This window comes from Lepus europaeus, chromosome 18 (genome assembly GCF_033115175.1).
Source record: "Lepus europaeus isolate LE1 chromosome 18, mLepTim1.pri, whole genome shotgun sequence".
NCBI lineage: Eukaryota > Metazoa > Chordata > Mammalia > Lagomorpha > Leporidae > Lepus > Lepus europaeus.
Window position 1 is genome coordinate 34,875,181 of NC_084844.1, and position 16,440 is coordinate 34,891,620.

General features: G+C 38.8%; 1 protein-coding gene across 4 annotated transcripts in view; it reads left to right on the forward strand.

Moving 5' to 3' along the window:
- Window positions 1-14,029, forward strand: part of RPS6KB1 (ribosomal protein S6 kinase B1) — a 50,107-nt gene extending 36,078 nt beyond the window's left edge. For 2 of the 4 annotated variants that reach the window (XM_062216889.1, XM_062216890.1), the window contains exons 10-15: window positions 918-1,025; window positions 1,318-1,380; window positions 1,555-1,632; window positions 7,440-7,547; window positions 9,021-9,133; window positions 10,088-13,572. In XM_062216889.1, the coding sequence (XP_062072873.1) occupies window positions 918-1,025; window positions 1,318-1,380; window positions 1,555-1,632; window positions 7,440-7,547; window positions 9,021-9,133; window positions 10,088-10,325 (708 nt within the window). In that variant the 3' untranslated portion in view covers window positions 10,326-13,572. The other 2 variants (XM_062216891.1, XM_062216892.1) reach the window with 2 other exon arrangements.
- The last annotated feature ends 2,411 nt before the right edge of the window (window positions 14,030-16,440 follow it).

Below are 16,440 nucleotides of genomic sequence, written 5' to 3' on the forward strand. Positions count from 1 at the left end.
GTTCACTCCCCAGATGGCTGCAATGGCTGGAGCTGTGCCTGTCTGAAACCAGGAGCCTGGAGCTTCCTCTGGGTCTCTCATGTGGATGTAGGAGCCCAAGGACTTAGACCATCTTCTGCTTTCCCAGGCCATAGCAGAGAGCTGGATTGGAAGTGCAGCAGCCAGGACACGAACCATTGCCCATATAGGATGCCGGCATTGCAGGTGGCAGCTTTATCCTCTATGCCACAGCACTAGCCTCTTGGGGGTCCATCCTTTAAAAAATTTTTTTATTTTATTTTATTTTATATGTCGGGACTGGTGTTTTGACTAGCAAGTTAAGCTACTGCCTGTGACACTGGTATTCCATATGGATGCCAGTTTGAGTCCCATCTGCTCCATTTCCATTCCAGCTCCCTGCTAATGTGCCTGAGAAAGCAGTGGAAGATAGCCTAAGTGCTTGGGCATCTGCACCCATGGGGAAACCTGGAAGAAGCTCCTGCCTCCAGCCTGGCCCAGCCCTGGCCTTTGTAGCCATTCTGGGAGTAAGCCAGTGAATGGAGGATCTGTCTGTCTCTCCCTCTCTCTTTGTACCTCTGCCTTTCAAATAAATAAATAAATAATTAAATGATCTATGTAATGGCAGTCCTGTGAAATAGATGTAGGTTAGATAATGCCCTCACTTTATAAATAGAGAAATCAAAACATAAAATCACACGCTTTGCCAAGTGTCACACAAGTGAGTGGTGAAAACTCAGGCTTCATTCCAGGTCATTGCTAAACTCCTCTGTGATGCTTCTTGAAAACCACAGGTCTTCAGTAGTCAGCCCATTTCACTGCATGCATTTCTGACCACCTTGCATAACTAATTCAGAAAATAGATGATATTCTTTAAAATGTGTTTTTATATGCTAATTTAATCTCTTTTCTACCTTTAGCCCCCATTCACTGGGGAGAATAGAAAGAAAACAATTGACAAAATCCTCAAATGTAAACTCAATTTGCCTCCCTACCTCACACAAGAAGCCAGAGATCTGCTTAAAAAGGTAGAGTTTTTTAATGGGTACTCAAAATATAAGTCTCAATAACTAATTTTAACTGGGTAGAATCTAACATTTTGAATAAAGAATCATACAAGGTATTGAACAAATAAAGCATGCAGTTTATGAAGGCATAGTACCAATTTGTTTAAAGATTTTTTCTTTTTATTTTCAGACTATTTAGTAGTAACTGATAAATTACATTTTCTAAAGGTAACATAAATGAACAAATTATACGAAGGGAAAAATAAATATGATTGAAGTTCTTTATCGATATTTTATTTGTTTCCCCCTTAAGCTGCTGAAAAGAAATGCTGCTTCACGTCTCGGAGCTGGTCCTGGGGATGCTGGAGAAGTTCAAGTAGGGATTGACATATTTGGTGTTCTGGGAAAAGACAATGCTCATTTTGTGTTTGTCAGGGTTGTATGTAGTTGCTTGTAAGTTTAGCTGATTTTGTGATTTGTCACTTCAAACAGTTAATTTGTCATCCCAGTAAAATCTGTTCTCCTTGTCTTTCTCTATTTTTTTTTCTAGGCTCACCCATTCTTCAGACACATTAATTGGGAAGAACTTCTAGCTCGAAAGGTGGAGCCTCCCTTTAAACCTCTGTTGGTATGTATCCATGAAACCAGATAAAATTGAGGGACTTTGTGCTTTTCTAGAAAAAGAAAAATCTTAGAGCAGTTTGGAACATATTTTTAAATTCAAAGAACTTTGGTCTTCTCTTTAGAATCTTTATTTGGTATTTTGTTTACAAGAATTAATGCCAGTGGCGACTGATGACTATATTAGCTATTATTTCAAGAAGTTGAGAATTTTTTTTCCCCTTAATTTAACTGACTGTAAATTGGATTCTCTGGGAATTTTTTCTTCAAAATGTAGGATATATATGTAGTTTGCTAGGCCTGCTATATCAAAGTACCACAAACTGAGTGGCTTAAGTAATAGAAATATATTTTCTCAGATCTGGAAGCTAGAAGTCTGAGATTAAGTTGGCAGGATTGGTTACTTTTTTTTTTTCTTAAAGGTTTATTTTATTTATTTGAAAGGCAGAGAGAGGGGAGGGAGGGAAAGAGAGAGAGAAACAGATTTTCCATCCATAGGTTCATTCCCCAAAAGGTTGCAATGATTGGCACTGGGCCAGGCTGGAGCCAGGTGCTTTATTCAGGTCTCTCAAGTGGGTGCAGGGGCCCAAACACTTGAGCCATCCTTTGCTGCTTTCCCAGTTGCACTAACAGGGAGCTGGATCAGACGTAGAGTAGCCAGGACTTGAACTGGTTCCCATATGGGGTGCCAGTGCTGCAGGCAGCAGCTTTACTTGCTATGCCACAGCACTGGCCTCAGATTGGTTGTTTCTGAGGACTGTGACAGAGACTAAGTTCCATGCCGTTCCCCTAGTTTCTGGTGATTTGCTGGCAATTTTTATCTGTCTTTGGGTTATAGATATATCACCTGGATATCTGTTTTTATGTTTATTTGTACTCAAATTTACTCCTCCCTTTTTTTTTTTTTTGACAGGCAGAGTGGACAGTGAGAGAGAGAGACAGAGAGAAAGGTCTTCCTTTGCCGCTGGTTCACCCTCCAATGGCCACTGCAGCCGGCGCACTGCGCTGATTCTAAGGCAGGAGCCAGGTGCTTCTCCTGGTCTCCCATGGGGTGCAGGGCCCAAGCACTTGGGCCATCCTCCACTGCACTCCTGGGCCATAGCAGAGAGCTGGCCTGGAAGAGGGGCAACCAGGACAGAATCTGGCACCCTGACTGGGACTAGAACCCGGTGTGCCGGCGGCACTGCAGGCGGAGGATTAGCCCACTGAGCCACGGCCCCGGTCACTCCTCCCTTTTTAAAAATCAATTTATGAATTATTTTTTAAGGAGGACAAATTTCATAAGTACACTTTAGGAATATAGTTATTCTTCCCACAATACCTCCTCTCTCTCCCCTTCCCAGTCCCATTCTCTATTAAGATTCATTTTCAGTTAACTTTGTACACAGAAGATCAACTCTATGTTAAGTAAAGATTTCAACAGTTTGCACACACACATACACAAAGAAACTGAGAACTAATTTTACAGTTAACTCTCATAATACAACTCATTGAGGACATAGGTCCTGCATGGGGAGTTAGTGCACAGTGACTCCTATTGTTAACAATTAATACTTTTATATGTGAAGTCAGTGACCATATGAGGCTCTTGACATGAGCTGCCTAGGTCTTGGAAGCCTTTTGAATCCACAAACTCCGTCAGTAGTTAGACAAGCCCATAAGCAAAGTGGAAGTTTTCTCTTCCCTTTAAAAAAAAGTACATCTTCAGCTGCCGCCACGGTTCAATTGGCTAATCCTCCACCTGCGGCACCGGCACCCCGGGTTCTAGTCCAGGTCGGGGTGCAAGGTTCTGTCCCAGTTGCTGCTCTTCCAGTCCAGCTCTCTGTTGTGGCCCAGGAAGGCAGTGGAGGATAGCCCAAGTTCTTGGGCCCTGCACCCGCATGGGAGACCAGGAGGAAGCACCTGGCTCCTGGCTTCGGATTGGCGCAGCACACAAGCTGTAGCAGCTTTTTGGGGGGTGAACCAACAGAAGGAAGACCTTTCTTTCTCTCTCTCTCTCTCACTGTCCAACTCTGCCTGTCAAAAAAAAAAGAACATCCTCATTTGATGGCCACTTCTTTCTGCTGGGGTCTCACTCAGAGATCCTTCATGTAGAACATTTATTGCCACAGTGTCTTGGCTTTCCATGCCTGAAATGCTCTCATAGGCTTTTCAGCCAGACCAGGAAGTCTTAAGGGCTGATTCTGAGGTCAGAATGTTATTTAAGCGATTATCATTTTGTGAGTCTGCTATGTGGACTGCTTCCCATGTTGGAACTCCCTCACCCCCTTTTTGTAAAATTCTTTATTTAAAAGGCAGCTAGAGAGAGTGTCCCCATTTCTGGTTCATTTTCCAAATGGTGGCAACAGCCAGGGCTGGGCTAGGTTGAAGACAGGAGTCAGGAACTCATGCCCGGTTTTCCATGTGGATGGCAGGAACTCTACTACTTGAAACTGCTGCCTCTCAGGGTGTACATTAGCACACAGTTGCAGAGCCAGACAAACCCTGGCACTCCAACAGGCAATACGACCATCCTAAACCCTGTCTTAACTGCTTTGCCAAAACACCTTTTTCATGTAAGATTGCATTCTGATGAACTGAAGATTAGAACTTGAACATAGGAATTTGGAGGTAAGGAAGGCCACACAATTCAACCTGTAACAATGTGTTTATGAGAAAATGCATTAGTGTTTTAGTTCTTTCAGCCCAGAATCTAAGAAAACATAGTTTCTTTTTCCATTTCTTGGGATGTGGGTGGAGGAAGAGGAACATGATATTGATGATGATGATGATTTGTTCATGGAGTACAAGATGACCTTTAAAATGTCAGTATATACAGTTGTAAGGATAATTAACTGTCAAATACCTATTGCCCAACTTCAAAAATGATCAGTGTTGTCTCTAAAACATACTTGTAAACATAACCACTATGCCATCATTACACCTAAAAAAAGTTGATGATTTCTCCACTTGTTTTTCAGTTTTGATTTTCTTTTTTCCCTTTTGCTTCAGTAAGAATTCAATCAAGATCTGTGCATGGTTTGGTACTGTATCTCTTAGGTCTCTTGATTTTTAGAAAATCCCCTTTGACGTCTTCCCCTGGGTATTTACTGAAGAAACTGGACCATTTGTCCTGCAGACTTTCTCCCTTTTTGATTTTGCTGGGTTTATTTCCATGATGTTATTGACCATGTTCATCTGTTGTCTTTGTTTCCAAAACCAGTAATTAGATTTAGGTGCTTCATCTGATTCAGATTAAACTTTTTTTTTTTTTTTTTTTGGACAGGCAGAGTGGACAGTGAGAGAGAGAGACAGAGAGAAAGGTCTTCCTTTGCCGTTGGTTCACCCTCCAATGGCCGCTGCGGCCGACGTGCTGCAGCCGGCACATCGCGCTGATCCGAAGGCAGGAGCCAGGTGCTTCTCCTGGTCTCCCATGGGGTGCAGGGCCCAAGCACTTGGGCCATCCTCCACTGCACTCCCGGGCCACAGCAGAAAGCTGGCCTGGAAGAGGGGCAACCGGGACAGAATCCGGCACCCTAACCGGGACTAGAACCCGGGGTGCCGGCACCGCCAGGCGGAGGGTTAGCCTGTTGAGCCGCGGCGCTGGCTACAGATTAAGCTCTTGAGACTGTATGCTTCAGTGAGGAAGAGTAAGCTGTAGTTGTATTTCTTTCTGTGATGTTCGTGGTCATTGAAGTGTACATCAGTAATTCTCAGCCAGGGGTAATCTGGTGACTCGGGAGACATTTTTATTGCCACAACATGGGAGAAAGACCACTACATGTATCTAGGGCTAGGGACCAGCACAAGACAGTGCCAGTAACAGAATTATCAGACCCAAAATGTAAACAGTGCTGAGGTTGAGAAACTTTAGCCTAATCTCATGGTTTCATTAGGGAATTGGAAAATAGCCCTAATCTGTTATTCATTCTTTATTAGCTGAAATTCTTGCATCAGTTGTTTGGTTACCCAAAGTGTAGGAAAGGCAAGATAAATTTTTTCACATTTTCAAAATGAAAAAATGAGTTCCCTAGCATTTCCCAAAATTAACCAGTGAATTTTCTGACTTCTTTTTTTAGTATCATTATGAACTTACATATTTTAGCATATTTGTGTGTTCAATACATTGCAGTTATTTTATTGATGCTAATTTTTCTAATTTTTGGACATTAGGTTCATCTTTCGTTTGATTTTGGATTCTTTTTGTCATGACCACAGCAGATGACCACATCTGATGAGAGGAAAAGGAAGAAACTAATAATATTCTTTGTTTATCTTATAATTCCTACTCCATACTGAGAATCACTCATTTCTCCAAGGAAATATTTCTAGTGGGAAACAGAATTTGGAGATCACAATCTAGGCACTGACAGTACTCATTGTTACTGGGTTGATCATATTAAAATGTCTTAAAACTATTCAGAAGTGTATATATATATATATATATTTTTTTTTTTTTTGACAGGCAGAGTGGACAGTGAGAGAGAAAGACAGAGAGAAATGTCTTCCTTTTGCCGTTGGTTCACCCTCCAATGGCCACTGCGGCCGGCGCACTGCGCTGATCCGAAGGCAGGAGCCAGGTGCTTCTCCTGGTCTCCCATCCGAGTGCAGGGCCCAAGCACTTGGGCCATCCTCCACTGCACTCCCGGGCCACAGCAGAGAGCTGGCCTGGAAGAGGGGCAACCGGGACAGAATCCGGTGCCCCAACCGGGACTAGAACCTGGTGTGCCAGCGCCGCAAGGCGGAGGATTAGCCTGTTGAGCCACGGCGCCGGCCCAGAAGTATATTTTATAAATAAGGTCAATGTTATTTTAGTATTAAGTCAGATTTTCTAAATTAGTATATTTTTCCTATATTTGACCCAAGAGTCTAACCAAATGGATTGGGAAAGAGAGAAGGTATTAAAGAAATCTGGTAGTTAGGGGCCTGTGCTGTGGCGCAGCTGGTTAACGCCCTGGCCTGAAGCGCTGGCATCTCATATGGGCACCGGTTTGAGTTCCGGCTGCTCCACTTCTGATCCAGCTCTCTGCTAATGGCCTGGGAAAGCAGCAGAGGATGGCCTAAGTCCTTGGGCCCCTGCACCTGTGTGGGAGACCCGGAAGAAGCTCCTGGCTCCTGGCTTCAGATTGGCGTGGCTCTGGCCATTGGGGAGTGAACCATCGGATGGAAGACCTCTCTCTCTCTCTCTCTCTCTCTCTCTCTCTGCCTCTTCTCTCTCTCTCTCTCTGCCTCTTCTCTCTCTCTCTCTGCCTCTTCTCTCTCTGTGTAACTCTGACTTTCAAATAAATAAATAAATCTTTAAAAAAAAAAAAAAGAAATCTGGTAGTTAGAACTTAGGTAATACTACTCTTTCACGAGAAAATATCCTCATTCAGGGTAGACTATTTTTATTCCTTGGGAAATCTAAAGGAGTGAAACAAGCCATAGGAAGAAACTTTAACTAGAGCGTCTTGCCAATGTGATTTGCGTTTTAACTCCTTAGTTTTTCTGGTTCATTACAAACCTGCAGTGGCCAACTGAGCAGATTATTTCTAGGGATCTGGCTAGTGAACTAGGCACACTGAAGCTTTGTGAGGGGAAAACTGATTACATTTTTAATAGGAATGATATCTGTATACTAAAATATATTTTAATGCATGTTTAAAATTTGAAGATATAATTTGACTGTTGATAGATTTTGCCTTTTTTCCATGTGGCCTATGTCTACTACAATTACTCTGATATTTTATTAGTCAACTCTTGCAAAACAAGCTCTACCCAAAGTTTGCAACACATTTGATTGATGTGTATGATGTAGACTATTTATCGTTTTCTAATCATTTTGTTTTTATAAAGCAATCTGAAGAGGATGTGAGTCAGTTTGATTCAAAGTTTACACGTCAGACACCTGTTGACAGCCCAGATGACTCAACTCTCAGTGAAAGTGCCAATCAGGTCTTCTTGGTAAGTGAAACAATTTCCATGTGGCCATGGGAAATTGGATGGGCTCTTCAGTAAGAAAATTGATTTGGCTGGTTTTGCAGTTCATGTGGTAACCTAGATAACTTTGTTGTTGTTCTTAAATTATCCCTTTATAACTTACTGGTACCTACAAAATTGATCATAATCCAACATTCCAATTTAGCAATTGCAGTGGGAACATATGATTCTTTGGAGTCTGTGATTCCTTTTTTGGTTAAGCCAGTGAGTTAAAATGATGTGAGGCTTAGCATCTCAGTCAAAAACTTCAGCCATAATACTGAGAGGAAAAGAGCTCACAGTTTTCTTCTTCAGAGATCTGGAGTGCTTTTTTTTTTTTTTTTTTCTGTTTTTAAAGATCTGTTTGAAAAAGGCAGAGTGACAGGGAGAAACAGCGCATGCGCGAGAAAGATCTTTCATCTTCTCATTCACTCCCCAAATGGTCATGATGGACAGGCCTGGGCCAGGCTGAAGCCAGGAGCCTGAAACTCCATCTAGGTCACTCACATGGATGGCAGGAACCCAAGCACTTAGGGCATTCTCTGGCTGCTTTCCCAGGTGCATTATCAAGGAGCTGGATCAACAGCAGAGCAGCCAGGACTTGAATAGGCACTGCTGTATGGGATGCAAGTTGTGGCTTAGCTTGCTGCACTATAACACTGGCCCCTTGGGCATTCTTGACATAAGTCTGTAGGGAATTTTTAATGTTAACTGTGACTACTCAACATCAAAATACATTGATTCAAATGTGATAGTAAATAAGTTTGCATTGTACAAGTATTTGTGTGAGATTATACCTCAGAAGCAAAACCAAGCCCTTATGTATTGGCCAATAAAGATGATGGATTTATATTAGATGAGCATCACTGAGTACTGCTTGCCTAAGTATCAGGTGTGCTCATGTTTTTCACTGTACTTCTGTGTCACATGGACATCTACTTCTTTATTTATCCTTTGTAACCTTTGTCATTTCCTTTTCAGCTACTTCTAGAGAATATAGAGAAAGCATTCATTGGGGAGGCTTTTTCCCCCATTTGTTTCTGAGTTCTCTGGATTTGTCACTAACTTAATTCTCACACACTTTTTCATGCTGTTGACAATATAACCCAAATAGTGTTGTATCTTATAGGGTTGGGAGTAAGTTCTGAAGTTAACATGAAATGCAAAAACTGTATATAATCAAAATCACTTTTAAGTCATCTTACTTAGTATAGTATGGATTTGAATAAACATCACTGAGGAGTAATTCTATACATGTATGATTACGTAGTAATATATAAGAAGAGGGGTCAGTATTTGGCCTAGAAGTTAAGACACTGCTTGGTACACCTGCATCCCCTATAGGAGTGCCTCACTCTGTGTCCTCCTCCATTCCTGATTCCAGCTTCCTGCTAATGCACACCCTGCTCAGTTAGCTAAGTCCCTGCCACCCATGTGGCATTTGCTAATGTCTTTCAGGGTTTTACATATGTGGCTCCATCTGTACTTGAAAGTGTGAAAGAAAAGTTTTCCTTTGAACCAAAAATCCGATCACCTCGAAGATTTATTGGCAGCCCACGGACACCTGTCAGGTATTTCAGTCTCTGTTATTCTGTCTTTTGTTTTTGTTTTTCGAACCTAGAAGAACACTTCTTAAGAAATTTATGCCAAGTTACATAAATGAAAGGTCTGTCATACTTCTTTGGTTGATATAAACACAGCATTTATGTCTTCTTACATTGCAAAGGACAAGTCTGTGACTAATCTATGACATGTTACATAGTTTGCCTTCCCTCCTGAAAATAAGCTGCTACACTGGCAGATGTCCTTTTCTTCCATTTAACACATTTATGGTGTACCAGGGGTTGTGCCACATGTTATATGTTTATAACACAGGAATGGTCTGATGAAGCTTACAGTTTAGTGGGAGAGAGTCATAATTTACCATGGAAGGAAATACACAGAATACATTTATAATTACAAGTAGTGCCAAGTGGTGTGTGTGTATATAAATATATATATAAAGTGTGGTGCTAGCAGCAGAGAAAAGCAAGAGGGCTTCTGTTCATGGTTGTCAGAGGAAGGCTTCCCTGGTGAAATAACATCTAAATGAAGAAAAAGAGCCCACCATACAAATAATAGGAGGTACAAGACCATGACATACCAGAAGAAAATCAAGTGCAGAAGCCCCGAGGGAAGAAAACACTTGGCTTTTTTTGGAAATGAAAGGGAGATGCATGTTCCTGGAGTGTGGTGAGTGAGGAGAAATGGCGGAGGTTTGAGAAAGTATTTTAAGTGCCATGGGAAGCTATTTTAAGTCAGGGAGTAAAATTATTTTTAAGAATAATTTATTGACGATTTTAGAAGACAAGTGTAGACATAGAGGGGAGAGATGGCTCAACTTTTGCCTTTGTACTGATCCAAATGAAAATAAAATTAAATGAAAATAAACATCTTATTACCTCCCTCTTTAAATGTAAGAGAAGTATTTTTTTGTTGAGCTGATCCTTGAGACAAATGAATGATAGCTCTCCCTTGTCTTAAAGCCCAGTCAAATTTTCTCCTGGGGATTTCTGGGGAAGAGGTGCTTCAGCCAGCACGGCAAATCCTCAGACACCTGTGGAATACCCAATGGAAACAAGTGGAATAGAGCAGATGGATGTGACGACAAGTGGGGAAGCATCAGCTCCACTTCCGATACGACAGCCGAACTCCGGACCATACAAAAAACAAGCTTTTCCCATGATCTCCAAACGGCCAGAGCACCTGCGTATGAATCTATGACAGAGCAAAGCTTCCAATGAATATGAGGTGAAAAACGGGGAGGGGGGGTTGTGAGCCTCCTGCAAAGTGAACAAGAAGACTCAAAATGACAGTCTCAGAGTCAGTGTTGTTACACAGAACACTTTGGATGGAGGAGAAACAAACATAGATTTTTAAAACTCAATCAATGGTGCAAAAAAAAAAAAACTTAAGTAAAATAGTATTGCAGAACTCTTAGGCACATCAATTGATTGATTCCTAGCGACATCTTCTCAACCTTATCAAGGATTTTCATGTTGACGGCTCGAAACTGGCAGTATTAAGGGTAGGATGTTGCTTCTGAATCACTGTTGAGTTCTGATTGTGTTGAAGAAGGGTTATACTTTCATTAGGCAATAATGCCTATAATACTTGCAACTAAGGACAAATTAGCATGCAAGCTTGGTCAAACTTTTTCCAGCAACATGGAATCAAAGAAAAAACAAACTTATCAATTGATGTTTTATGTGCAAACAACCTGAATCTTTTTTTTATATAAATATATATTTTTCAAATAGATTTTTGATTCAGCTCATTATGGAATACATCCCAAACTTTAAAATGCGAAATTATTGGTTGGTGTGAAGAAAGCCAGACAGCTTTTGTTTCTTCTCTTGATGAAATAATAAAATGCAAATGAATCATTGTTAACCACAGCTGTGGCTCGTTTGAGGGATTGGGGTGGACCTGGGGTTCATTTTCAGTGACCCAGCTGCAATACCTGTCTGTAATACTAGAAAAAAGATGATTCTATTTAATCATTTCTACTTGCAGTACTACTATGTGCTCAGCTTAACTGGAAGCCTTGGAATGGGCATAAGTTGTATGTTCTACATTTCATCCTTATCCTGGGCCTGCGTTGCACTGGAAAAAAAAAAACACCACCTGTACTTATACCAGTATTTGGTTCAAGATGCCAAATTTGTTCAGCCCATGGTTGAAGGAGGACAGAAGACAGTCAGGATAGAATGCATACCGAGGGCTGTAAAATGAGGGAGTTAGGGATTTCTAGGGGAAAGAGGGTGTTGCCATGGTCCACACTGTAATATCTTTACAGCAAATTGGTAAGGTTTCATGTTTTACTTCTTTTTACTGTTTTTTTGCTGTATACCTTAATTTTTTTTTTTTCCTTGACAGTTTTAAAAAGGAAAAAAGGTCTAATTTTCTTTTTTCTTGTTTGTATCGGGGCTATATTTTTTGATTGTAAAAATATTTAATGGCCTTTTGATGAATGTCTTCCACATTGAATAAGAAAACTTAGTGGCTTAATTTAGGAAACACATTAACAGGACACCATGTTTTGAAATTGTAACAAAATCCACATAAGTGATTTTACAGGTACAAAGAATAAAAATAAGGTAACTTTACCTTCTTAAATATTTTCTGCCTTAAAGAGAGCATTTCCATGACTTTAGCTGGTGAAAGGGTTTAATATCTGCAGAGCTTTATAAAAATGTATTTCAGTGCATACTGGTATAGTAGATGATCATGCAGTTGCAGTTGAGTATTATCACCTCTTTTTTGTTTTGTCTTTTATATGTCTTCAATCTGAGTGTGCAAAGTCAATTTGTGATATTTTGCAACCCTAGGATTTTTTTAAATAGATGCTGCTTGCTATGTTTTCCAAACCTTTTTGAGCCATAGGATCCAAGCCATAGAATTCTTTATGCATGTTGAATTCAGTCAAAAAAGAACAAGATGTTGCTTATTTCAATTGCAGTTCAAGTCACATGGGATGAAATCCAGTGACAGTAAGCAAAAGCAAAAACAGAAAACATGAAAAATGATTTGAAATATATCTTTTCAATTGTGGCAATAAATGAAAGATTTGGTTCATTTTGGGACAGAAAGCTTTTTTTTTTTTTTTTTTTTTTTTTTCCTAATCACTCCCTCCAGATCCCCTCCTCCCTTATTGCAGCAGCCTACTGAGAACTTGGGAGTTGTAGCTGGTAAATTAGAAACTACAATAATGATTTAAGCACATAAATTGTATTTAGTCTATCTTTGTTCTCTGACAATTTATGATATTTGAAAAACCAGAACCCAAAAAGCTCTGGTGATATATGTACAGGCATTATTTTAGGCTGTAAATGATTGTCAAATATGTTTACTCACTGTAGTGTTGACTGCCTGACCAGATTCCAGTGAAACTTTTACACCAAAATACTCCTCTTCAGTCTTACTTGTGAGTAGAATGTACACTGTGATTGGCTGGCTTTAACCACCCCATAGTTAAACTGTTCTCATAATTAGAACTGCCAGCAATAGTGGCAAACTGCAACTTTTTTTTTTTTCCAGAAAAACCATTAATTGCACACCATCTACACAAATACATATTTTTTCTAACTTCACATTTATTAAGTAAAATTACTTTCCCATGCTGTGGGCATGTTTATTGAGAAATTGTTTCATAAATGGATATCCCTACTATGACTGTGAAAACATGTCAGGTGTCACATTAGTGTCACAGACAGAAAGCACACACCTATGCAATATGGCTTACCTTATATTTATTTGTAAAAAATCCAAACATAGTTTAAAATATATGATGTCAATATTACTAGTCTTGTGTTTCTAAGAGGGTCTTTATGATTAAACCAGGTAAGTGTATAACAGAGATTAAGTGCTTTTTCTTTTAATCACTTACTTTCTTTAGAATCGCTATTACAGGATATTTTTTTATTTTATACATGCTGTTTTTTAACCAAAATGTAATCACTGAATTGAAGTTTACTAATTTTGATTTTATAAGGTTTGTAGCATTACAGAATAACTAAACTGGGATTTATAAAACCAGCTGTGATTAACAATGTAAAGTATTAATTATTGAACAGATTTTTAGGAAAATTGTTATTTTTTTTCCCCTTCATGGTCTTAAGTAATTTGAAGTCTTCAGAAGGATTTTCCCATACTATTTTTTGAGATAGAAGATAATTTGACAAGGGTGGGGAGGATGCATGTATGTTACTCCATAAATTCAACATTGTTTACTATGGATAGTAAGTGATTATAAAAAGATGCATCTTAGATAGTAGTAATGTACTGAGCTCTGGATTTTACACTTAAAACCAAACTGTTTTGAATATTACTAGTCATATGGTTCCTAGCTTACAAGGGCTAGATCTAAGATTATTCACTTAAGAAATGTTGAATTTATGAAGATTAGATTTTGAGGATTTGAGAATGGTTAATTTCTCAAGAATACCACTGTCCAAACATCTCTGTTTTTTCATAGGAGTAGACACCAGCAAGTTGGACAAAAGTATCGTAAAAGTATTGTCATACATGACCTGTGGTCTGTTGCTGATTAATACAGTACTTTCCTTGTGTGGTTCTTAACACTACAGCACAAGTATTATCTTAGTGGATTACCTAGTGCAACATCTGAAAGATGGGTTCATCTGTGTGTGTGTTTGCTCTTTAAACTATTAGGTTTCTCCCCTTGCAAGTTGGCTTTGCATCTATCAAAGTAAATAAATTTCTTCAGCTGCCTTATTAGGAGTGCTTTGAGGGTTACACCGTTTTTGCTTTTCATCTTGTATTTAGTTTACTGTATTAAGGTATTTCATTTCAGATTGAATGAATGTAAATAGAATTAAATGCAAATTTGAATGAACATAAAATAGAAGTGATTTTTTATTACCCTAAACTAGGAAGCAGTAACTTAGTATACGTATCAGATGTACAAATGATTTAAATTTTTTCTCATTAACACTCCAGATGTGTCCAAATTCTCATATTCTTATTTAATAAACTATTTATGTATGTGAAGAGTGACAGTTGTAAAACTGTTTCTGCTGAGAAACTGAAGCTATTTAAGTATATAACAAGTTTTAGTACTGATTTTATATTAGATCTTAAGCATCTTTGATTTTCAATCTGTTAAATAGAATTGAATTGTTTGCTTTAAAAAAGGTTCATATTACAAGTTAGTGAAAGCTAGCTTCACATAAAAACATTGGGAAGACTTTCTTGTGCTTACAATCAACAGTCTGTCTTGCCACACTTGTCAACTGCATTAAATAATTTGATATGTATACACAAAAATAATGTAATGCACAAATCTGTTTTAACTAATGTTTCATATCTTGTATAAGATGGGTGTTTCATATAAAATACTTATCTATAAACTAATTTTATCACACTTGCCAAGGTGATTTCTCCCAAAAGTAACATTTTCCTATGACATTTTCCTCCTTATCAAATCACCATATTTTCTAAAAAACCCAGCACTGTCCACCATGAACCTCTTTTAATATTTTAATCATATTAAGAAAAAGTCTGAATAGTTACCAGGTAAGCAGGTAAAAATAGGTATTGCAGTAGGGCTAAAGTAACTTAAGTAGTAGAATGCTATTCTTATGTTCTGAATAGCCTGTCTTCTAGGCCCTTTTTCACAGCCAAATTTTAATTCCAATTGCTTTTGTCACCTCTCCTGTGCTTAAATAATCCCAAACAGTATGGCTACTAGCTTCACCACAAAACCAGAAAACTGATTTCAGGCCAACTTAGCTTGTTAAAATATTTTCAGGGATTTTCAAAGTAGATAAAAGGGCTAAATATACTGTAAATTAAGGAACAGAAACAACCTGAGTGTTGGGGAAAGGGTTATAGACTACCTAACGTCCTTTTGTCATTTTGGCCATACAAGAATGAAAGTGACTTTACCCACAGCTTGTGGTCAAAACCCTTTGTCTTCCATGTGCTGATTTGGACTCTGTCTTATCAATATTGCAAATTTGTTTTCTGCCTCTTCCTCATAACTTATTCCCACTGTCTTCCTTGTATACAAACTCAATAGATGGTACACAAATGGGCAGAAATCTTGTACTCCAAAGTTAGATAAAAACAGTGGGGCCCTTCAGACTTCTGTTATAGACTTCAGATTCTTCCATATCAAGGCAAGAAAATGCCTCATCCTCTTTTCCACCACCCTGCACTGATAATCCTAAGGCAGGCAAACCACACAATCCAAAACTATGGCTATACCTGAGTGTAAGCTTCAGTCTTCCAATTAATGGTGATTCAGTGATTCAGGAAAATTGGTCTGTAGTTGTTTTCTCTGTTGTATTTTTTTCAGGTTTAGGAATTAAGGTTATGCTGGCTTCATAGAAGGAGTTTGGGAGGACCCCCTCCCTTTCAGTTGTTTTGAATAGCTTGAGAAGAATTGAAGTTAGTTCTTCTTTAAATGTCTGGTAGGATTCAGCAGTGAAGCCATCTGGTCCTGGGCTTTGCTTTGTTGGTCTTTATTATGGATTCCATTTCCATCTTGGTTATAGGTCTGTTTAGGTTTTCTATGTCTTCCTGGCTCAGTTGGGCTCATACTGGTTGTATGTCCAGGAATCTATTAATTTCTTCTAGGTTTCCCAATTTGTTGGCATACAGCTCTTTGAGTATTTCTGATGATTCTTTTTATTTCTGTGGTGTCTGTTGTTAATTTCCCTTTTCACCTCTGATTTTAATTTGGGTCTTCTCCCTACTTTTTTTGGTTAATTGAGCCAATGGCCTGTCAGTTTTTTCCCCAAAAAATCAGCTCTTTGTTTTGATATTTTGTATTCTATTGGTTTCGATTTTATTTCTTCTCTAATTTTAATTATTTCTTTTCTCCTACTAGTTTTGGGTTTGGTTTCTTATTGGTTTTTCTATGGCCTAGTATGTGGTCTATCCTAGAGAAAGTTCTACACACTGGTGAGAAGACTGTGCATTCTGCAACTATAGGATGAAAAGTTCTATAGGTGTCTGTTAGATCTATTTGGTCTGTAGTGTCAATTAACTTCTTTCCTTGATGATTTTCTGTCTGGTTGATCTGTCTGTTGCTGAAAGTGGGGTATTAAAGTCCCCCATTATTATTATATTGGAGTCTATGTCTCCCTTTAGATCCATTAACATTTCTTTTAAATAGCCAGGTGCCCGGTAAGTAGGTGCATATACGTTTATTATAGCCACATCTTCCTGTTGAACTGATCTCTTAATCATTACATAGTATCTTTCTTTGTCTCACTCTCTCTTTTTTTTTTCTTTTTTCTTTTTTTTTTTTTTTAGTATATGTGCTGCTGAAGCGAGCACCTTGTCTCTTTTTAACAGTTTTTATGTCTAT